The following is a 22,616-nucleotide window of genomic DNA, read 5'->3' on the forward strand; positions in this document are numbered from 1 at the left end:
CAACCTCAGTGTAGCATGACTTACCTCTGTCGGCGATTCTTGCTTCTTTGCATTTAGATTTTCTTGGGTTACATGATTTTCAATTTTTAAAATAATGTGCATCTCAACTTACAGGTTAATCTCACTTTCATGATGTATGTTTCCATACGCAGGAACGCAATTCGCACCTTTCAAAAAAGGAGGGGCTGTGCATAATGATATTTGTCTCCTCTCGCACTTCAAAAAAAGAGGAGGAGCTGAGCGTATTGATAATTATCGCCATGACGATTGACGATGAGCCCAAAACATAAATTTGGGTCTAGATACCCGTACAATCTTGTGGGAACAAGAACTGGCATCCCAGACCATACCAGTCGTACGTGCAGTTTGGAGCTTCGTCGAATTTACTTGGTGGGAGCCTTAGAACTTCTCTTAAAGGATTTACTAGGAAGGCTTGACCACCTCCTTCTAATGATGTTGGCTCGTTCTTCAGGCAAAGCAAGCCGTCAGAAGAAAACTTGAGATTGTATTGGCGAGCTCCAATGATGGTCGGAATGTCAACGCAAGTTCATTCTTGGCTCTACTACCAAAATTCACCGGTAAGGTGATTAACTTAGACCTGGTAAGAACCATGATCCGAGGATGAGGCTCAAGTTTTTCATCGGTAGTAGCAATATATTGTGAATACATGTTAGCGAGACACGGGCAGACGACTAGGCTACACAAGGTCTTACAACACGACGGCAAGAAACGAGTAATTTTGTGGGGCGTCTCGAGAGGAGGACGTCGCAGGGGAGGTCCATAAACTGCGTTGTGCTCTTGTACTGCCTCATCCTCTTGGTACTAGGCATCTCCGTAGCAGTGCATTGACTGATCGTTCTCTTTGTTCTCCTCGGCATCTTGGCAGTGGATTGCATCATTCTATTGGCCTGCAGCTTCTCCGTAGTCCAGTGCATTATTCTCTTGTTCCTCGACATCTCTCAGTAGTCCTGGTACCTGCGTAATCAAACAATTAAAGATTAAATTCTCGACCTCATACGCAACGGTATGATGAACTATAAAGGGAACTAAACTACACAATAGAGTTAGAGAGAGAATAGTATCGATAGATCGTCTAATGAGCGGCAGGAAGAATGTGATGTGGGATTGAAAGTTCGCATTTATATAGAGGAGGATATGAGGAGATTAACAAAGGATATCTTTTCCTACCAGAATTAGGACTTGTTGTGTATATTCTTTCCTAGACAATCATGGAATTATAAATTTCACTCCTAAAACCAATGAGGATTTAATTCCACCCCAAATATATCAAACCAACCGTTGCTTTAAAGATCTTGGCAATGCGATCTTCGGCATGTTTATAGAGACAAGAGTTTTGTGGCAGATAGTTTAGCAAATTATAGTCTTGATTGAGATGTAGACAACATTTACTTGATAATTTTTTTTTTTTTTTTTGTTCAATTAGTTTTGTTCTTGAGGATCCATTTGGAATGTTAAAAACGACAAGAAACAAAACCCAGCAATGTTGCCAATTGGGCTTTATGAATAGTAGAAGTTTGAAAATAAAAAATTAACCAAAAAGCCCAATAAAAAATACGACCCAAAAAAACAAAATCTGCATAAACCATTTCACCGTTTCAGGCTTTCAGCTTGACTGAACTGAGCACACAGACGAACAGAACAGCCAAAACCCTGATGAGAAGAACCCTACTGAGAGCTCCCCTCTCACTCTCATCAGCCCGTATTCTTCCTCCAAGACCTCCCCGTCCGTACATCCATGGAGGGTTTTCGTCGAAAGCTTCAAATTCTCACTGTACGTCAAGTTTCAGCTCAAATTCCAGGTGGGTTTTCACCAACTCTCTCCCTCCTCCCGAATGGGTAGAACCTTTCAATGACGTCTCTGATGTAGTATCGAACACACAAAATTTTGACCCATCTCCGTGGGTCGCTCAAATTGTGAATCTTTTAGATGGGTCTCCTACAATGGAGGCCAATTTAGACTCTTACTGTCGCACATTCTTGATCAAATTGTCTCCTAATTTTGTTTCGTATGTGTTGAAATCTTCTGAGCTTCGTGGGAAGCCCAAAACCGCCTTGCGGTTCTTTGCTTGGGCTGGTAGCCAGAAGAAGTATCATCATAAGCTTGACTGCTATGTATCTTTGATTGAACTTTTATCTGTGTGTCGTGATTTGGACCGTATTCGATGTGTACTTGTTAAGCTTAAAGAAATGAACTTTTTGATGACTTCTTCAGCGGCAAATTCTTTGATTAAAAGCTTTGGATGTCTTGGAATGGTTAATGAGCTGTTGTGGGTTTGGCGTCGAATGAAGGAGAATGGGATTGAGCCTAGTTTGTACACTTATAACTTTTTACTGAATGGTTTGGTGAATTCGATGTTTATTGAATCCGCTGAGCGGGTTTTTGAGGTTATGGAAGGCGGGAAAATTGCACCGGACATTGTGACTTATAATACAATGATTAAAGGGTATTGTAAGGTAGGGAAAACCCAGAAAGCAATGGAGAAGTTCAGAGCTATGGAGGGGAGGAATGTGGAACCTGATAAGATTACTTATATGACTTTAATACAGGGGTGCTATTCAGAAGGAGATGTTGATTCGTGTTTGGGTCTTTACCAAGAAATGGGAGAGAAAGGACTTGAAATTCCACCTCATGCGTATAGTTTAGTGATCAACGGGCTTTGCAAAGGTGGGAAATGTATGGAAGGATATGCTGTATTTGAAGATATGATTCGGAAGGGATGTAAAGCCAATGTGGCAAACTATACAGCATTGATCGATTCATATGTGAAATGTGGGAGCATTGAGGAGGCAATGAAGCTTTTCGAGAGGATGAAAAATGACAGGCTTGAACCAGATGAGGTCACTTACGGGGTTATCGTCAATGGATTATGTAAGAGTGGGAGAGTGGAGGAGGCAATGGAGTACTTTGCTTTTTGTGAAGGCAGGGGGATGGCAGTTAACGCTATGTTTTATTCTAGTCTAATCGATGGTCTTGGAAAAGCAGGGAGGCTTGATGAGGCTGAAAGGCTCTTTGAAAAGATGGTAGTGAAGGGATGTCCACAGGATTCATACTGCTATAATGCCCTTATCGATGCCCTGGCTAAATGTGGAAAAGCTGATGAAGCATTAGCACTCTTTAAGAAAATGGAAGAGGAAGGTTGTGATCAGACGGTTTATACATACACAATACTCATCAGCGGACTTTTTAAGGAGCACAGAAATGAAGAGGCATTGAAGCTCTGGGACATGATGATTGATAAGGGCATCACACCGAATGTTGCTTCCTTCAGGGCCCTCTCTATTGGGCTTTGTCTCTCAGGCAAGGTAGCCCGAGCCTGCAAGATTTTGGATGAGCTAGCGCCAATGGGTGTGATTCCTGAGACAGCTTTTGAAGATATGATCAATGTGCTGTGCAAAGCTTGCCGTTTAAAGGAAGCCTGCAAATTGGCCGATGGAATTGTGGACAGAGGTAGGGAAATACCAGGACGAATCCGAACAGTTCTAATCAATGCCTTGAGGAAAGCAGGCAATGCAGATTTAGCTATGAAGTTGATGCATAGTAAGATCGGTATTGGGTATGACCGAAAGGGTAGCGTCAAAAGGCGAGTGAAGTTCCGAACTCTCTTTGACAGTTAAGTCTTAGCAAATCTATAGTTTTAAGAAACTTTGTTTAGCTAATTCAAAGATGGCATCATATATCGCTTACCATCAAAAGATGTAGAATTGGTGTTCATTCTGCAATCCTTGTATAATGCATCATCCAATTTATTGAAGAAACTTTGACATAAAATGTTTCAGACCCTTGAAAGAGTTTTTTCCTAACGTCTTTTGGCCCAAGGGGATGACAGAGCAGAAGAATCTGATCGGTTCCCTTGGCCTACATGGCATATGTTGGATGCATTGGTGATCTCTGTGTCAGTACCCAGGTGTGTGGCTTTTTTTCCTATGTTTCATTTCAAGGGCAACTGAGCAAGTGATCGTACATGAACTCTCACCTAAAAAAATACAAGGTGGACATAAAATATTGTATTTCTAAAAAACGCATTTTATTCGTATTTCTACAATATCGTATTTCTTAAAAACGTTTTTCAAGTAGAATATTGTGGAATTGATAGAAAGAATAGATTTTGGTCAAGAGGGAGGCAGGAATTGGACTTGGGACCGCCTTCAACATTTGGAAGAGAAGTACCACCAGTACAAGGGCGAGTTGGTAAAAATCGTCAATCCTTAGGTAGCTTTAGTCTGGAGGAAAGCAAACGTTTAAAATCATACCCTTAGGTTGGTGTTAACATACCTTTGGTTGTAAGGCAAATTCTCTTCGACTAAAGATTGTGTACATGTTTCCTCTGCTTCGGAAATACATGTATACTCACTGCAAATACAACACACAAAGAAAAAGTTTCTCCTTTCTCCTAAGAGGGGGAAGAAACGCAGAGTTAAGGGCAAGAGAAGAATGCAAGTTTGTTAATCGTCAAACCTGAATAACCCAGATACTGAGAAGCGTTTCGCATACGTACAACCCAAATCCAATGAAGTAAAGTATCTGAAATGAAGAAACCGAGTCTGAGTCTTCATCGGGTCACCAACTCAAAGGAAGACTTCCAGATCAAACCACAGAGCAGTCTAACATGTCAAGTTTTTACGATTGTATTGAAATTCTTATCCGCTAAGGCAATGCTAGGCTGACAAGTATGATTTTGAACGATGCATATCTTATTCATTTTGTATTTCTGCCTCCTCCCTCACTAAACGAAATAACCAATGTAACTGCAGCCATTAGTGAACCTTGTAAACTGCACATCATTAGTAGGAGCAATTGCAGTCTAAATGCAAAACACAAAGTGGACCTGCAAAAAGAAAATCAGGGCACAAAAATAGCTAATTTTGACATCTTGAACATCAAATGTTACTCACATCCATTGGATGGATAAAGGGTAGGATCGGGAGACATATTTTTGTATTTATTTTATAGAGTTCACTTTGTAATTTATATTAACGATATAATCGTCTATTTTTAGGTTTTCCTTCAAAATCATGTTGACAAAAAATCTCCCAATTCCGAAAACCCTGTAACTGTTGGATCAAATGATAGTCATTTTACTATTTCTTCGCATAACCGTATTCGTCCATTTTTTTCACTACAAATAAATGTCTTAATTTTTTTTTTCTTTTTTACAATGATGATCTATGAATGATTAATTAAAATATAAACGGTTTAGATCCTTAAAACCACTTTCCCAGTTGGAAGAGAAGTACCATTAAACCAAAAAGTTAGTTGATAAAAACTGTCGATCCTTAGGTAGCTTTATAATGGAGGAATGAGAGGTCAAAATCATACCCTCTGATTAACCTGCATATGTTTTGAAAGAGTGAATAACGAAACAAGCTGTGCTCATCTTCCTCACGGGGTCTACCACCCACCCCAGAAAGGAAAAACGGAACTGTAGGCGATCCCCATCAAGACATGTTAGAAACTCCGGCTCTTCAAGATTTCTAAATAATAAAATTGCAGAGCGAAGGTTCAACCAGACGGGGATAGTATAAACTCTAGAAACAAGCAACTCAACTGAGTAATATTCAATACATTGGTTCCTAAGTTTTACCTATTCTAAGAATTATATTTCCCGGTTAATTTCTTGTCGCGGTGCTCATTCCGCCTCCATGTCATTTCATTTTCAGGGTGTTTTATGGTTAATCGCTTTTACTGCTAGTGCTAATAATCTTCAAGCTTACATAAATGCACAAATATGAAGGTTCCCATTCGAGTTAGTGTAGTAGTCTTTAGGGTAGTAATCATTTTTACTTGTATAAAGTATAATAAACAATGGATAACGGAAAACTCAAAGAATGTATGAACAATGGTTAAGAACAAAGTCACCATCGATTTTGAAATAGTGAAAGAGAAGGCTAGTTTGTACTGCAAGTTGCAGCTGTACTGAAGTTATGAGACTTATTGATCCTGCAGGTGTGACCACTGTGAGGTGAAGGCCCCTACCCCGAGGAATAGGGTTATCAATCTGTGAAGGATCTAGACTGATGCTTCGGTACTGGGATAGGCCAAAATCTGGTATGCCCTACTCGTGTCAGCCATTACTTTCATCATTAATTTGCAAAGATGCTTCTCTTTCTAAACCTCTACTTTGTGCATGTACCCTTCGCTGTTTGAATGTTGCATTTTGTCTTGATTTTCTTATAATTTTGGTCATCTGGCTTGAATCCTTTTTCAGCTTTGATATTTCTGCTCTTTTCTTGCATCGAATGTGAAGTATAAACCACCCGCTGAACTTTGCAGTGCTAGAACTTTCGGGTTTTATAATGCAGAGGGATTCGCATACAACATATAATGGAGCTGAACTTGCAGTCCATTTTCTGTTGATTAATGTCATCTGTAATAAGGTGAACTTATATGCTTCAGCTTTTCGTTCTGATTCTTCATATTTTCGTTCTGATCAAAGGTTGTTCATACCGCGGATAAGAAAATATCAGCTATACAACAATCACATTTATTTTGTGCATCTAATTGTTGACCCGCACACATATAGTATATGAGAGGACAGATAACAGGCAAATACAATAATTTTTCCCGATCAAAGGTTGTTCATACCTCGGATAAGAAAATATCAGCCATACAACAATCACATTTGTTTTGTGTATCTAATTGTTGATCCACACGCATACAATGAGTATGAGAGGACATATAACATGCGCATACAATAATTTTTTCCGATGAAGGTTGCTCTACCTCGGATACGGACATAGATTTTTCTTTTGGGTCTTTCGGGAAGGTTTTTGTTTTTGGTGGCTTGGTGGGGACTTGTCGCATCATTTGTTACCCGCTATGATCGATAGGGTGGTCCTGTGGGCGTAGGACTAGACTCAACCTCGCTTCGTATAGAACAAATCACTTTAATTCTTTACTTAATTCCAAGCTCATAATTCTAGGCTCTACATCACTGTCACTTAGGATTTGTAATTATGGAGGTGAATTGTTTGCCTTCTCATTTCCATACTCTTTTCATACCTTTATGTTTGTGTGGTCACGGTTAAGTCACATCAACATTTTATATTCTTATTACTTTTTGTTTTATTATTTTTATAAAAAAAATTAATATAAAATGTTGACATGGTTTAACTATGATCACACATAACAGGAGGGTATGAAAAATGTATGAAAATGAAAGGGCAGACCCACCTCCTGTAATTATAACATGATAAGAACTGTAATAGGGTTGGGGGAAGCAGATTATAGCATTGTACTTTGAGCCTAATCATGAACGAAGAGATAAAGTGAAAGGCAACAAAGTAAACATTACATGTTAAATCACAAAGAAACTTTAGGCTGAGTACTACACCAAGAGATTTTATCAAATGCTCAAAGTTCGTTAGCACCTTTTTAACTAATCATTGATTCCATATCAAGTGGAATCGGGTGCACAGTTGGGTGAGAGCAATAGATAGAGAAATTTATAATTTGTGAGAATTATCTTACAGATGACGTGATTCAAATCTCATGAAATCAAAGCACAAAATTGAAAACCCCCACATGATCAGAAAAAGAATCGTGGTTTCTAGACATTATCATTTGGACCAACTTTTAATTGTGCACGTAACCAGAACTAGTGATGTGACATGGAGAAAATGAAGCTACAAAAATTGGGCATGTTGACGAAGATATAAACCGCCTTAAGCATAAACACATTTAGGAGGCAGTTAGTGTTCTAAAAATTGGTTTAGACAGCATTTAGGCGCTTAGATAGTGAAGGCCCGCTGCAATTGAGGACAAATCGTTTTGAAAAATCGGTCTAGAGCTAAGCGGTCCTAGGCGGTTTTGTTTTTTGTTTTTGTTTTTTTATTAATTGTGTGCTTTTTTCTTTTTTAGTTTCATTGTGGTATAATTATGGAAATAATGTACCTAATTTGCAAATGATGGATTGACTACAAGTTCATCCAATTGTGAAATGAATTGGAGCGCTTTTGAGGGGATACATACAAAGAAAAGAAATAAACTAGATACAACAAGGTTAAATAATTTAGTCTATGTCCAATCTAATGCAATGATCAAGAACAAGAAGAATTTAGTCTTTCATCTAAGAATACTCCTCATTATGATTATATGCTTACTGTTTTTTAAATATTGAACTTGTTGGATGGATGTACTTTGTGTATTCTTCTACTTCTATTTTTGCATTTTTTTATTTTTTTATTTGTTTATTATCCATACAAGTGTAGTTTTTTTTTAAGTGTAATTAGGCATTTATTTACAAGATATATAATAAATTTACAAAAATCCATCTAGGCCACCTAGACGTCCGTCTAGCTGCCAAGGCGCTAGGCTCCTATCAGCGCTCGATTAGTGTCTAGCGTTTTTTTAAAACCTTGAAGGCAGGGGATCATTTATGGATTATCTACCAAGGAATGTGGGACACTTCACCATAATCTGCACCACTGCAGGAAGTGATTTTCGTATTTCCAATTTGTTATTTCCCCTTATCATTTATTTTATTTTATTTTCTAGTTTTTGGATGAACAAATGAAAGGACAATCGCGGAATATAAAGAAAAAAAAACTTGGATGCCATTTTTTTAATTTTATTTTCTAGTTTTTGGATGGACAAAGCCTTTTGCTCTATGGAAAGTGGTTCGAATTGTGATATCAAACAATACTTACTCCAAGCAAATGCCTTTTCTTTTTTTTTTTTGTTGGAAAGTGATTTTTACACTTTAATTTTAGGATCGAATTGAATAAATCAATGAAAAATTAAGCGAAGAAATAACTGAAAAAAAATGCATGATTATCTTTCCGTTCATGAAGTTAAATTGTTTTGTCTTAGTCTTCTAGCCTAGTAGATGTGGGTTGGCTACTAGCTTGTCTAGAAGGGAACTCTAAACCCTAGATTTGATAATATATACTTGTTTGAGTGACATTAAACTACTTGATTAGGATTTGGATTCTCTCCTGAACCCAAGAAGAGGATCCACCTCACCAAGACACGTAGGCCATTGGATTTTTATCCAACGGCTATAATTATTATAACTTTAAAGGGACCTCCCTGTTTGTAGCATTTGGATAAAAATTCAACGGTCTACGTGTCTTAATCAAGAGGATCCTCTCCTTGGGCTCAAAAGAGGATCTAAATCCACTTGATTATAGTAGATTTGAGGGACTTATTGGAAAATGATCCTCGTCGGATTCTTTTCCTAGGGATCCTAGGGATCCCGCGATTGTGACCGTTCATCGTAGAGTCAGAAATTATTTCAAAATTTAAAATTTTAAATTAAATATAAATAGTACCTAACAAAAACTGATCGCATGATGTACGATGAACGGTCACGATCACAGGACCCTTAAGATCCTCAGAAAAAAGATCCTTTTCCCTTATAGATTTGATCAATGTTGTCATGGTAGGTAGGTCGGGTGTTCATCTTTTAGCCTCATGCCATATCTGAGAAAATCTTCGATATCACCTATATATTCACCGATATATATCATTATGTTAGATTTACTCATTATGAGTGAGACACACACAGAATATGTCCTCGGTGCGAGATAATTGATTCAGTGTCCCCCCATCTCTTTGCCCCAGTGTAATAAAATCCTTCTAATAATTGGAGGGAAAATAGCTAGAGCATGGTGCCGTGGCCCAAGCTGTCTATATTGCTGATTGCCCTTGGTCCCCTGGCAACTCTTGTCACCATATCATTTCGTACAAGAATCTATCTCTCTCTCTCTCGCCCCCCCCACCACCACCAAGAAAAGGATGATACTATGTATGTCTTGTGGTTTACAAAACTATCCTACAACTCTAAGATCGATTGAGGAGTGGAAAGTGAGAGTTGTGCAACCAACATTAGAAGATTGGTTGAGTTTTTGAATAAACGACAAAGACTCCATAGATAAGTTGCTATAATCCATTCATACAGTACTTGCTACCAATTAAGTGCACCCCATCACCCCCCCCCCCCAAAAAAAAAAAAATCGAAGTTGTAACGACATTGTTCCTTTTTTATTTTTTTTTTTATTTTTTTTTTATACCTGCAATATTATTTCCTCCTCTGAATACCCTGCAGCCACAAAACCTCTCCAATGGAACCATCTGTATGTGGAGAAGATGATATGGTTAGGTGGTTTGAGGACGTGACGGAGAACGCCGGCTTGGTTCAAACGCAGACGCTCCGGCAGATACTTGAGCTGAACTTCGAAGTGGAATATCTCAAGAAATGGTTGGGGGACATCGAAATCAAAGAGGTAGATGCATGTGTGTTGGAATCACTCTACACTTCCTTGGTGCCTCTTGCTTCACATGCAGATTTAGAACCTTACATTCAAAGAATTGCAAATGGGGACTCAGGCCCCATTCTCACAAAACAGCCTATGACTACTCTCTCCTTAAGGTTAGCTTCTTATATTCATAAAACTTGAGATATGCTTCAAATTATTCCCAGTTTCCCACTATATTAAAATAAATATATATACTTCGAATATTTATCCACGTAGTTTGTATCAAGTTAGAATATCGCTCGAATAAAACGGAACTTTTTTTTTTGTATTGGATTTGACGAATAAAACCATTACCTGTATATGTTCTCACTTTGTTGAAGGGTCTAATGGTCTTCTTTGGTTACATTTATTTTCTAGTTCTGGAACCACTGAAGGAAGACAGAAGTACGTACCATTTACGCGCCACAGTTCACAGACCACTCTTCAAATTTTTAGGCTGGCTGCAGCTTATAGATCAAGGTTTAAACTTTCTCTTAAATTTCAGTCCAGTACTATCTCAATTCATTAGACTATTATATATTTAGCTACCTACTATTACAGATTTTCATGTTTATATGAAGTTATAAACCTTTATATTTACAACTATATTTCAACAGTACTAGTTAGTTATCATTAAAACTTATATAACCGTGGCTCTTTAATTTTACTTTATTCATCTTGATCGTAGGGTTTATCCGACGAGGGAAGGAGGAAGGATCCTTGAATTCATATACAGCAGTAGACAATTCAAAACCAAGGGAGGATTAACAGCAGGAACAGCCACAACTCACTACTATGCCAGCCCGGAATTCAAAATCAAACAAGAAAAAACCAAGTCATTCACTTGCAGCCCCGAAGAGGTCATTTCGAGTGGTGACAGCAAGCAATCGACTTATTGTCACCTCCTCCTCGGCCTCTTCTTCTCTGAGCAAGTAGAGTTCATTACCTCTGCCTTTGCCTACAGCATAGTGCAGTCCTTTATAGCTTTCGAAGAGCTCTGGAAGGAGTTGTACATTGACATTCGAGATGGCACTCTCAGTAAACGAATCAATCTCCCGCAAGTGAGAAAAGCTGTCTTGGGTATCATCTCGCCAAACCCAATTCTAGCTTCGAAAATAGAAGCTTGCTGCAGGGAGTTGGAGGTTTTGGATTGGTTTGGTCTAATTCCAAAGCTTTGGCCTAATGCCAAGTATGTGTACTCTATAATGACAGGATCAATGCAGCCGTATGTGAAAAAACTCCTGCGATATGCAGCGGAAGTGCCGCTAGTAAGTGCAGAATATGGATCAACTGAGAGTTGGATTGGGGTGAATGTGGATCCTTGTTTGCCTCCAGAGGATGTGACATTTGCAGTGGTGCCAACTTTTTCCTACTTTGAGTTCATACCACTTCATAGACAGAAGCAAGATTACAATTTGGTCATGGATGATTTCATAGAAGATAAACCAGTCCCATTGTCACAAGTCAAGGTTGGACAAGAGTATGAGATTGTCCTCACTACTATCACTGGTAAGTAGTCACTATTGCACACACCCTTTTTATTTCTTACTCACACCTATTTATTTTTTGCATGGGTGTGTGAAAATTATTCCCCATAGTCAAATTTTGCATGCTAAAACTTAAGTCGAAGTGGGTGCTTTTTAGGTTTGTTGATGAATCTTTTTTACCATCCTTAATAGTTTAGAACTTTGAACTGGACATGTTTAAGCATCGATCATTGCTATATGCTATCCCACAACAAACCAAACCTTGATGGAGGAACACACAGATGTGAACTGTCGATTATTTGCAGATCAGCAGCAATCTTGGAAATATCTGGTCCCTTTCCCTTGACACTTGCCCACAAGTTGCAATTTGGAAAAATTGGGTACTTTCTTTCTTTTTCTTTTTTTTGGGAAACTAATTGGGTACTTTCTAAACTTAGAGCGGATACGTGGACAAAATTGAGACCATAATATCATGGTCAAAAACTTTCTAGAACCCTAGTAGGTCTGCATGATGTAATGATCGTAATTGAGTTTGTACCGAAGTTAAAAAAAAGTAGATGGACATAAAAGCAAATCTTGTTCTTGGTTATATAGTCTATACCTACAAAAAGTACTAGAATTTACAAATGTGCGTTAATTCAGTTAGTTGTTCTCGTTTTTATGTACTTGAATCTGAATCTGAATTCAGTTAATTGCTTTTGTTTATATATTTTCTCTCTCTATATTTCAGGACTTTATAGGTACAGGCTAGGAGATGTGGTGGAAGTGGCAGGTTTCCACAATGGGACTCCAAAATTGAACTTTATATGCAGGAGAAAGCTTATTTTGACAGTAAACATAGACAAAAACACTGAAAAGGACCTTCAAATAGTGGTGGAGAGAGGGTCTCAACTGTTGAGCAGCTCCAAAGCAGAACTGATTGACTTCACAAGCCATGCTGATGTGCTGACCCAACCAGGCCACTACATAATATACTGGGAGATCAAGGGGGAAGTTGAAGAGAGGCTCCTTGGTGAATGTTGCAGAGAAATGGATGCATCTTTTGTGGATCATGGTTACGTTGTCTCAAGGCGAAACAATTCGATCGGACCTCTAGAGCTTCGAATTGTGGAGAAGGGAACGTTCAAGAAAATTTTGGAACATTTCTTAGGAAATGGATCGACATTGAGCCAATTCAAGACCCCTAGGTGCACTAGCAACAAGGTGCTCCTAAGTATTCTCAACTTATGCACCATTAAAAGGGTTTACAGTACTGCATATGCTGATTAGCAACATTATTGTATTTGGCAAAAGTGCATATGGCGGGTTAAATTCTTCTGAAATTACATGTCGAAATCATTAGTTTGGCTCAGAAATAAAGTTTAATTCTATCTAATGTCGGCAATTTCTTTGTAGAGTTCTTGTGCTTATGCAATGTATATACATTCCTACGTGTGAAGGATAAAAACGATAATTTCTTCAAATTGTCTTTACTACTAGAATGTGAGAAGCCAACTTTGGTGTCCCAACCTTCACTAAAAATAATTGGACAACAATGCCCCTAAAACAAAAAAATTTTACAACAGACTAAAAATAATAGAAACAAAATAGCAGGTACACTTTTGTGACAAAAACTAAAATAAAAACAGAATTAAAAATCCAAATTATTGGAACCCTAAAAAAAATAAAAGAAGAATTTTAGTTAAAGAGGAAAACCACTACAATAAAAACACCATGTTCGGTAAAAAAATACACTATGTTCAAAAAAAAAAGAATTGAAAGTGGCCCTCTACCATAGTGATGGAGATGTGTGTTGCCCTTACACCACAATGTGAGTTCAAACTCCATCGGCTCTCTAATCTCACAAATTTATCGTTTGACAAAAAAAAAAAAAAAAAAAAAAGGAAGAGAAAAGAAATAATTACATTGAAGAAAGAATCACGGCATTCGGCGCGTTTAGTTTTTGGATGCATAGCAGTTCCCGTTCAGTTTTCAAACTCCATAAATTTTTATCACCGCCGCTGCATTGTTCAGTTACAAAATCCCAATTTACATGGGACGATGCAACACTTATATGATACTTTTCTTGTTGGCTATATATGACTCATCATTATCTTATGGATTACTATGCTTACCGTTTCATATACATATGTTTGATTCCTGTTAAACTTTGTTGTATTATTTTTGTGTTTGTCATTGGCAGGTAGCTTTGAAAACGTTCATAGTTATCCATAGGACCTTCAGGGAGGGTGATGCAACTTTCAGAGACGAACTTCTTAATTTCTTCAGAGAGGACAAATTCTCTAGCTTTCTAATTTCAAAGACGATTCCAGCTCCATCGGTGAATTTCAAATGTCTTAATCTCTTGAACTCTTTCACCTCTTTGACATGTCAATTGTCATTATTAGCTATTAGATGAAGTACTTGAAATTATTACATGTATATTATGCAACATATACATGCAAATATATTCTAACCCTTCAGTCAAAGTATATTCATTATGCACCGTGTTGTTGCACATAAAAAACATGAAGGAAAAAAAAAAGACTTAATTATGTGCTGTTCACCGTAGTTTGATTAAATTGATGAATACACATTTGAGGACATGATTTTTATGATTAATATCACTTTCATATGTTACTTAACTGTTACAGTAATTTTTCCCTTATGTTCTTTTTTCTTTGTCAAATAAATTAGTATGTTTTTTATGTAAGAGTATGGAGGGAAATGATAGGAGCAACATATAAAAGGTTTTCACGACCTTACCTACTTTTCTTATATATTGATTGACATTTCAGTGTTTTTCTGGTTAACGTTTCAATTTTGATTTTGTTTATATTAGTATGATTTCTTTTTTTCTTTTTCTTCTTTTTTTTTTAAGAACTAAAATTCATTATCTTTTGCAATTTCTACTTAAAAGATCGACAACAAAGATGTTCGATTGCAATTTCTACATAAGGATCGACAATGATGAGCAAAAATTCATTCTTTTTTCTTAAATATATTGTTCTGAATGTTAGGATCTATTTTTCCTTCATTTGGGGTTTTGTCTCATTGCATACAAACAATGTTTCAATTCTATCACAAATACTCTCCCTTAACTTCTGTAAATTTTAAATTTCTCACTATATTATGTGATATGATGATCGCCTTTCTTTTAGGTTTCTAATATGTCTCATAAATAAAGAAAATAATGAAATAACAAATAAGTGAAGCAATCCACGCATATAAATATGTTTAAAATGTGTGAATGGTACGTAGCATTAGAAAAAGGCCTTTTGCACATGAGGTCCTCGGACTAAACCGGTTTGCAAACCATACAAGGACCAAATACAGTACAATTTAAAATTCGTCTCGCCTTAGGGCAAACTTTGTAGTTCGTAAAACTTTTAGGGACTGAAAACGTGTTAAGAAAAATCACAAAATGTAGATTACTTCATCGGACCAAATAACTATGCAACCACACAGAAAAACAAGACTCCTTATGGCTCTTTATTCCTTCCCAACCTGAGGTCCTACACAGTTCTCTCTAAAGCCGTCTACGGCCGGTCGGATAGAAATTTTTCAAAAGAAATAAAGAAATGTATCCTTTTTTGTATTTTATTTGGGTGACTCAAAAGAAATTGATGGGTTAGAAAAAGCACAAAGATACAAGACGGATGTTCTTATGTTGCTCATCTCTTACGTCTACAAAACAGACATGTGTTTTAATGCTCCTCCAAGAATCGCAGAGAAGGCACCAGGCAAGAAGAAGCTAAAGGTTGGAAAGAAGATTCCAAAGTACGCACACTAAAGGTAAAAAACTATAAATAGCATGCGATCATGTGATCATTTCAAGTTCCATAGTTCAATCCCATCGTTTTAGCAAAAACCATTCACTTTGCAACTCCCCTCCCTTAAATCCTATTATTTGTGAAGTAAATGATGAGTCAATTTCATATTATATATTTTACCCTATTCTTAGTATATGTTGGTTAATATTTTGAAAGAATTTTGATACTTTGAATTGTATTTCCAATATAGAACTTTCAACTTCTTCTGGAGCAAAACATGGCCAAATGGACGAATTTTGGAGTGATTCCAGTTGGAGGACGATTGTGAGTCACTTAGCTTGACCGTATCAAAATATCAGATTTTTCTACTAAGCGGTTATTTTCTGGCAATAAATTAAAGGAATGATGCACGGTGCTGGAACAGTGACGTTGTGGGCTTGAATAGCGTTGTTGGAGCCCAAGATGACCTCGGATGGGTTCGTGGCCTTCTGGAGATGTGTTCAAAACATCCTAATCTTCAAAATAAGCTATTATGGGCCGGATTTGGAGGAGATTTGAGGCTAGAACGTAGCTGGACAGTTTCAGTGCAGTTTTTCCTAGTTTAATTAAGGCTTTATTTTCTAAGATATTTTATTATTATTTAGTTTCCTAGTTGAAATAAGCGACCTATGTCTTAGGGTTTGTGCGATGGCTTAGCAAATATATTACTTTGCCGTTCTTAGTCTTCCATACGCTTGCTTTGCCGTTCAATTACAAATATGCATAACTAATTCCTTTTGCTAGGGCGAAGCCTTAAGCCTTAGCATGAATATTGTAATTTTTTTTTAATTGCTTATGATCGATTGCATGTGCACTTTGAATTACTAATCACTGTGATTAAAACTATCTAATTGTCTTAATGCCTGATCACCATTAGGATATTTAGAAAAGTAATTTGATGCAATTTTGGTCGGAAGGTTCTCTGAAATTGGCGCTGGCTTCTTGTGATTAATAATTGTAATTTCACTTAAGATGAACACCACGTCCTAAGGGTTGCATGGTTTTTCAAAGGGTTTTCATAAAGCATAATGAGTCTCTCGTGTTAAGATTTGATCTGAACGTCCGGACAGGTTGCATGTTAGATATAAGTTCTATGTTGGAGGTTCCAAGTAGAATATAAATTAGGAAAACCTAACATTCAAAGTGGCATGTGTAAATCATAAGTAATTGGTAAAAATATATAGGATTGCTAGGTGATGGTGGAACCCTAGTGCTTTCCTAATTTGATTTGTCCAAAACTGTTTTCTTTCCCCTTCATCGTTAATATTGCAGATTAGTTTATTTTTATTAATTAAATTCGTTTTAATTTAAGTAGGTTATAAAATCAATCATCTCAACTTTCTGTTTTACAATAATTAATTGGATTTTGGTTTGTTTCGAATTATTTAATAATCCATGTGGAGAACGACCTTGCGAGAACAGTTTATACTACAACAACCTTGTCATTCTTGCAAGCAATACAGGAATTTTTAACCCGTTTGCATGTGTGGTAAAATCCCTATCAGTAAAGTTCCATCAAACTTTAAAGTACTTCGTCCAAAGACTCCAAACACACACTTATGGTGTGTTACTTTGGATGAAGGACCTTAAAGTTTCATGGAACTTGGGCTAAATTCATTAGGAATGCAGGGACTTGAAAATGACTCAATGCATTAAACTTCGAACTTTAAAATGATTCCGTTTACTTTGTTTTAGTAATTAGCAGTATTGCATCTAATCATTTTAGAAGAACTTCTGAGTTCCATGGCTGTACGATCAGTGTTTTTGTATTGCATTTTTAGTTTTTTAGTAATAGCTTTGTAGTGCTTGAGTAGTTAATTGGATTGTTCTTTAAGTAATTTAGTATAAGCCTTGTATTTCCGCTCACACCTTTCTTTTACCTCACCACCATCTGCTGATCTACAGAACTGAAGTCTATCTCTCACTGTCGATCCTTGTCAAGCAAGGAAACAGAAATTTGAAGCAATTTTGGACTCCTTTCCTCGGGAAATAACCCATGATATCCTATTTAGACTACCCATTAAATCTTTGATCCAATGCACCTCGGTGTGCAAGCCATGGAGGTCCGTGATCGTAAATCAAAGCTTTATTCAGTCCCACCTTAAGGCGAGCAATCCGTTTCAACAAACAGAATGACATTCACCTCCTCCTACACCACAGTGTTTCTGATCGTTCTATAACTTCTGTTAGAACCCATCGCCACACAACAGTCTGTGTCCAAAATACGAGAAGAGGTATTTTCTGTGCAGTATGATAACCAGGCTTTCAACGAGTACTCGGAGATAGAATTTCCAATTACTCTCAAGGAGGAAATTGGCAGTGAATATTTGCACATTGTCGGCATTTGTAATGGGCTGGTATGCTTGGCGGATGATATTGTGCGTTCTGGTAAAAGCTTCATATTATGGAACCCATTTATTCTTAAGTCAGTGATCCTTCCCAGCCCTGGTATTACCTTTCCCATGTATAACAGCAGGTTTGACGCTGCTATTGGATTCGGTTATGATGCTATGACAGCTGACTATAAGGTCGTTGGAGTTGTTACCCCTAACAATAAACTTATGGGTCCAACCATGGCTGAAGTTTTTTCACTAGCCACTGCCTCGTGGAAGAGTCTTGGTTCGGTTGCTCCTCAGTGTGCAACATATGGAGTGAAAACAGGTCTTTTTTAATGGAGTTCTTCGTTGGCCTGCAGTAAGTAGGGCAAGCGATGATCCTTTCATATTGACTTTTGACGTCGGCAATGAGTTATTTTGCAAGATATCGATGCCAACGAGTGTATGGAGTTACACATTGGGATTGTTGTTGTCTGTTTCGGGAGATAGAAAATCTATAGCTCTATTTGTGATGAATACCGATTCTAAAGATTTTTATCTTGAAATATGGGTGATGAAGAAGTATGGCGTGAAGGAGTCGGGAAGCAAATTGATTAGTCTCGGTCCACAGGGTCCAGAAAAACTTTTTCCTCGGGCGTTATGTTTTTAGAAAGAATGGTGAAGTATTAGTAATGCTTCTTAGAGGAGGCAGGCAGCTTTACATCGAGAGCAATATATCAAAGCCTGAACTTGTTTCCCTAAACCTTGTGAGCAAACAAATGAAAAGTCTTGAGATCTGTGGACCATATTGCTCTGTTGATTCTTAAAGGAGCCTTCTCTTGCTGGATAAGGCCGATGCAGTTTCTCTTTAAGAAAAGGAACAGATTCAGTAACGAGTTTCGGTGAGGTGTCTGAGGCCTCTGAAGTGCTGGTGTATTTTTCTCTTTTTTTGGAGGGCATGTAACAATTTATCTGAAATGCCGGTAGACTTTCTTGAGTATATCTTTGATTGTTGTAAACTTGAGTTTTTGAAAACTTTAGCTGAAGCTATGGAGGACTCTTGTTACAAATTTCAATTGTTGTTGCAGCTTGAAATTATGTATTGAAGTTCTATGAAATGTATTTGTGACTTCCTATAACTTAGAATAGTTTAGAATAAAATATCGCTCGTTTAGAAAAAAAAACATTTAAAAAAACGTTTGGTTTATCGGATGACTCGATAGAAATTGTTAGGTTTGAATAGCTAATAAAATATACAAAGATACAAGATCACAAACTTTGGCCCAAAACAAGTGCTCATATTTAATAATTCTGTAGGAAAAAAAAAAAAAAAATCCACTATCCCATAAAACCAAACGACTCCATAGGCATTTTATCCTCCAACCATTTCACTGTTTCTCTCTCTTTCCTGTCTGCTTTTTTTTTTTTACATATCAGTATGTCATGAAAGAAATGCGCAACCGAGTTTCCCTATTTTTTCAATGGTTTTTCTCCGAGGTTTCGGTCTGAATCTAATGGGCGGTGAAGATAGGTGGCAAGGCATCGCTCTAGCTCCAGTAAATACAGAGATAGAAGAGGAGCAATGGAGGAACTTCAACAACTCAGTGAATGCAGTTTCTTTAGGTTTTGTAGCAACTGCTATCCTCATCTCAATGTTTCTCGTCATGGCTATTTTTGAGAGATTTTTCAGGCCCAGATCATCACAGCTGACCACTTCAGCTCGGACTGCTGCTACTACTCATTTGGATCTTCAGGCACAGATTACCAACAATGATTCCAAGCTTGATCGCCACAACTCTCACAAAGTAAGCTTTTTTATCTTCTTTTCTTCCCCTTTAGTTGTTTTTACCGCAGACGTGGGTTAGCACAGTTGAACGGGAACGTGTTCCCGGCTCCTTTACAGCCAAACTACAAATCACTCTTCTTGTGAATTAGAGTAGTTTGATCAAAAGTTTGTCTGGCTTTCTTTTTTCACTTACTTCTTTATGGGGTGCGCTTATAGTTATAGGTGTGAAATTTGACGAGATTGTGCCAAAATTGGAAAAACCCACTGTTTTTTCTTTGGATAGTGATTTCACATTTAAGTTTTCTTCTTACGAAATCATTCTCTCGTAATTCTCTTTTAATTTGTTCAGTCCAAGAGTTCGAAATGAAACGAAAGAGTGCACGAGACAAAAGGGATCGTGGAAATTTCCTTTTGTTCATTTGTGTGCATTATTAGCATTTAGGCGCTTAACCTAATTGAGGAGTTGGTGGTTTAGTTTAGTGATTTAAAAACAACCAGCAAAGATGACAGGGTGTTATTTGGAGCTTCCAATTTCAATAGTGGGCTGCATTACATTTAAGATTTCATAGGGTCTGCATTATTATGCTCTACTTCTCCTTTTTTCTAGAAAGGGACTGGTGATTTTGTCATGGCAGTCCACTCTTTTGGGTGCCGGGAAGACTCACTGAGGCATTTCAGCCTCCTCATGGCCACCATTGTGTGATTCACACTCTCCTAGGAATCGAACTGAGGACATGCAGTGTGAAATACGTGTCTAAAATTCATCTCCAAACATTGGGTCACCTGGGATGGTTTTATGCTCTACTTAATTAATGATTAATATCCAAAATCTTGTGATTTTATTTTTAATTAAATCACTAAAAAAATTGATCATTTTAATCCATTTTTCATAATTAAGGTTTGTAATGCTTTGTCCACTCGGCTTAATCCTTCGGGATTGTCTCTTTGACGCTGATCCATCACATGAGAAGAAAGATAGAGTACAATGTTGCACTTATATCTCTCTCCTCACATGACAATCAAAGAGAAATAGGCACATAAAGTATGCACCATGTTGCACTTAAGTTTTAGCCCTAATTCACATCCCTTGAATTTAAATACTCGAAATCGTAGCAATAGCTAGCTGGTTAGGTAAATTGGCAGATACATACTAGGATCCATCAATTAGCAACAAGAACTTGTTTTTTACCTTAAGCTACTACCCTTCACCCCGAATTAAGCATGGGAATGGCAAACTTAATCACATGCTACAATGACGTATGTTTATGCCTTCTGTGATCTCGAAAACAACAGGCAAGTTTAACCCTTTTGTTAATCTGAATTCTGCAATTATAATCTTGACTTAAGCTATATCTTAATCGCTTCCCGTTTACCACGTGTCCGCGTGACATTGAGCGTTTTAGAAAGTTTAGGGAAGTTTGGATATTTTTTATGTTTAGGAAGCCTTGATTTGTGGAGAGGGTTAGTATTTTGGAACGTATATAATTAAAGGAATGTTTTTTATAAATTTACTTTTCCTTAACCTACTTGAAAAGGGCATATCGAAAATTAAAAATGCTTGTTTTATAATAATTTTCATTAAATTATGAACAGCATGCTGCTTTTGAATCTTTAAAGTTAAAAGCCACCAACCACGCCAGAAAAGTATCTTCCTTAATCAGGACCCTCTTTGATTTTACTGATTCATTTGGATTCCTTCCTTCTGACTTCTTCATTTAATGTCTCAAAGGTTTATTTTAGTTACATTGGAGGGAATCGAACTCTGACCTAAAACATATTTGCTCGGTTGATAATATGTTTTGTTTTAAATTTGTGCAGATGAGAAATTATGCCAGAGAAGTGTCTGTGATGATGCCTGGAGAAGATATGCCTACCTTCATTGCACATCCTGCTCCTGCACCGTGCCAGCCAGAGCGCATCGCTTGGCCTCTCCATCAACACAAACCACGCTTCAGTTCCGTCTTCAGCTAAATTGCAAGCCGAAGCAAGACATGGATACCGGCAACCAAACCTAGTTTTCGTTACTTCTTTTAGTTCCGGACATATGATTGAATTTGGGTTGGTTGACTACCACGTTAGTGTTTTGAACGTAGGAGGAAGCCAGGAACCAAACTCATCAGCACTACAACAATCATATGTATAAAGCTTTGGCTGTCATCTCAAATGGATTTTCTTGGTTTTTACATCTAAATATCAAATAATCATCTAATAAGTAAGGAATAGTATTTGGCTACTCAAAAGGATGAGTAGGAGTTCCCATCAAAAAATTTCTTTCCCGATTTATAGAACTTCGTGTTTATGATCAAAATCTTTCATTTTATAAATCACTCTATAACAATCGCATCTGCAAATAGTCAATTAAAACTAAGGTCTTTTAGTCATCGAATTGTATAAAAACAGATGAACGGAATTGGTAAAAACATTACGAATCGTCTATGTATTTGCTACGATAACTTGACCAAACGACCTTAGTTTTAATTCATTTTTTTGTAGAGATGATGTTTACAGAGTAATCGTAGTATTAACGCTTTTGATCACATGATTCGAACACAAAGAGTTTTCAGTAGGAGTTCCTACTCAAAACTCAAAACAACACTACTCCTGAAAGCGATGACCCATTTTCCTTCATTGTGTGAATGCACCAAGTGCGGTACATAGTGTGAAAAGTGGTAACGTTTATGCTCGGAGTAGAACATTCCACTCCGAGAGAGATGGAGCAATGTAGAATGTACCACTCTAACGATGGGAAATTTCACTTAATGTGGTCAAGTAATGAAGAAAAACCGAGGAAGGACAGGAAATTTCCTCGAAATAGTGGGATGCTGGAAGCTTGTATCCATTCAAAGGTTTCCCAACCCATCCCATTCCAAGCGAAGATACCAATATTCCAGGACAAACCCATCCCCGCACAATTTTGCAAATCTCAACATTTGAAAAACAACCACACGAAAAAAACAAGCCAAATAAGTAAATTACAACA

At 37.3% G+C, this 22,616-nt stretch overlaps 3 protein-coding genes and 1 pseudogene across 4 annotated transcripts; all 4 read left to right on the forward strand.

Annotated features, from left to right (window-relative positions):
• The first annotated feature begins 1,609 nt into the window (after positions 1–1,609).
• Positions 1,610–6,378, forward strand: LOC125474888 (pentatricopeptide repeat-containing protein At1g03560, mitochondrial-like). 2 transcript variants are annotated; one of them, XR_007256285.1, is made up of 4 exons: positions 1,610–3,631; positions 3,849–3,926; positions 5,966–6,067; positions 6,228–6,378. XR_007256285.1 is itself a non-coding variant. In XM_048579107.1 (3 exons), exons 1-2 carry the CDS (start codon positions 1,675–1,677, stop codon positions 3,905–3,907), a joined length of 2,016 nt encoding a protein of 671 aa, XP_048435064.1. In that variant the 5' UTR covers positions 1,610–1,674; the 3' UTR covers positions 3,908–3,926; positions 5,966–6,219. The 2 variants fall into 2 exon arrangements, 1 of the variants encoding a protein (XP_048435064.1); XM_048579107.1 differs by lacking the exon at positions 6,228–6,378 and having other exon boundaries at positions 5,966–6,219.
• A 3,189-nt stretch (positions 6,379–9,567) lies between these two features.
• On the forward strand, positions 9,568–13,463 carry LOC125474700 (indole-3-acetic acid-amido synthetase GH3.10-like). Its single transcript, XM_048578677.1, has 4 exons — positions 9,568–10,391; positions 10,636–10,737; positions 10,946–11,766; positions 12,475–13,463. The coding sequence occupies exons 1-4, from the start codon at positions 10,084–10,086 to the stop codon at positions 13,011–13,013; spliced, it is 1,770 nt and encodes a 589-aa protein (XP_048434634.1). The 5' UTR covers positions 9,568–10,083; the 3' UTR covers positions 13,014–13,463.
• A 1,960-nt stretch (positions 13,464–15,423) lies between these two features.
• Positions 15,424–18,722, forward strand: LOC125475035 (annotated as a pseudogene).
• A 179-nt stretch (positions 18,723–18,901) lies between these two features.
• On the forward strand, positions 18,902–21,793 carry LOC103942315. The gene is made up of 2 exons (XM_009352507.3): positions 18,902–19,655; positions 21,455–21,793. Exons 1-2 carry the CDS (start codon positions 19,332–19,334, stop codon positions 21,605–21,607), a joined length of 477 nt encoding a protein of 158 aa, XP_009350782.2. The 5' UTR covers positions 18,902–19,331; the 3' UTR covers positions 21,608–21,793.
• The last annotated feature ends 823 nt before the right edge of the window (positions 21,794–22,616 follow it).

The sequence above is a fragment of a genome, unplaced genomic scaffold, assembly GCF_019419815.1.
Source record: "Pyrus x bretschneideri cultivar Hongxiangsu unplaced genomic scaffold, Pyrus_bretschneideri_v1 Contig13, whole genome shotgun sequence".
Classification (NCBI taxonomy): domain Eukaryota; kingdom Viridiplantae; phylum Streptophyta; class Magnoliopsida; order Rosales; family Rosaceae; genus Pyrus; species Pyrus x bretschneideri.

Bases quoted from the DNA above. Each gene is read 5' to 3' on its own strand.
- LOC103942315 (XM_009352507.3), top strand. From the start codon at position 19,332: ATGGTTTTTCTCCGAGGTTTCGGTCTGAATCTAATGGGCGGTGAAGAT. The intron at 19,656-21,454 runs GTAAGCTTTTTT...AAATTTGTGCAG, and splicing joins ATCGCCACAACTCTCACAAA to ATGAGAAATTATGCCAGAGA.
- LOC125474700 (XM_048578677.1), top strand. From the start codon at position 10,084: ATGGAACCATCTGTATGTGGAGAAGATGATATGGTTAGGTGGTTTGAG. The intron at 10,738-10,945 runs GTTTAAACTTTC...TCTTGATCGTAG, and splicing joins GCTGCAGCTTATAGATCAAG to GGTTTATCCGACGAGGGAAG. The intron at 11,767-12,474 runs GTAAGTAGTCAC...TCTATATTTCAG, and splicing joins TGTCCTCACTACTATCACTG to GACTTTATAGGTACAGGCTA.
- LOC125474888 (XM_048579107.1), top strand. From the start codon at position 1,675: ATGAGAAGAACCCTACTGAGAGCTCCCCTCTCACTCTCATCAGCCCGT. The intron at 3,632-3,848 runs GTTAAGTCTTAG...AGGGGATGACAG, and splicing joins GTTCCGAACTCTCTTTGACA to AGCAGAAGAATCTGATCGGT.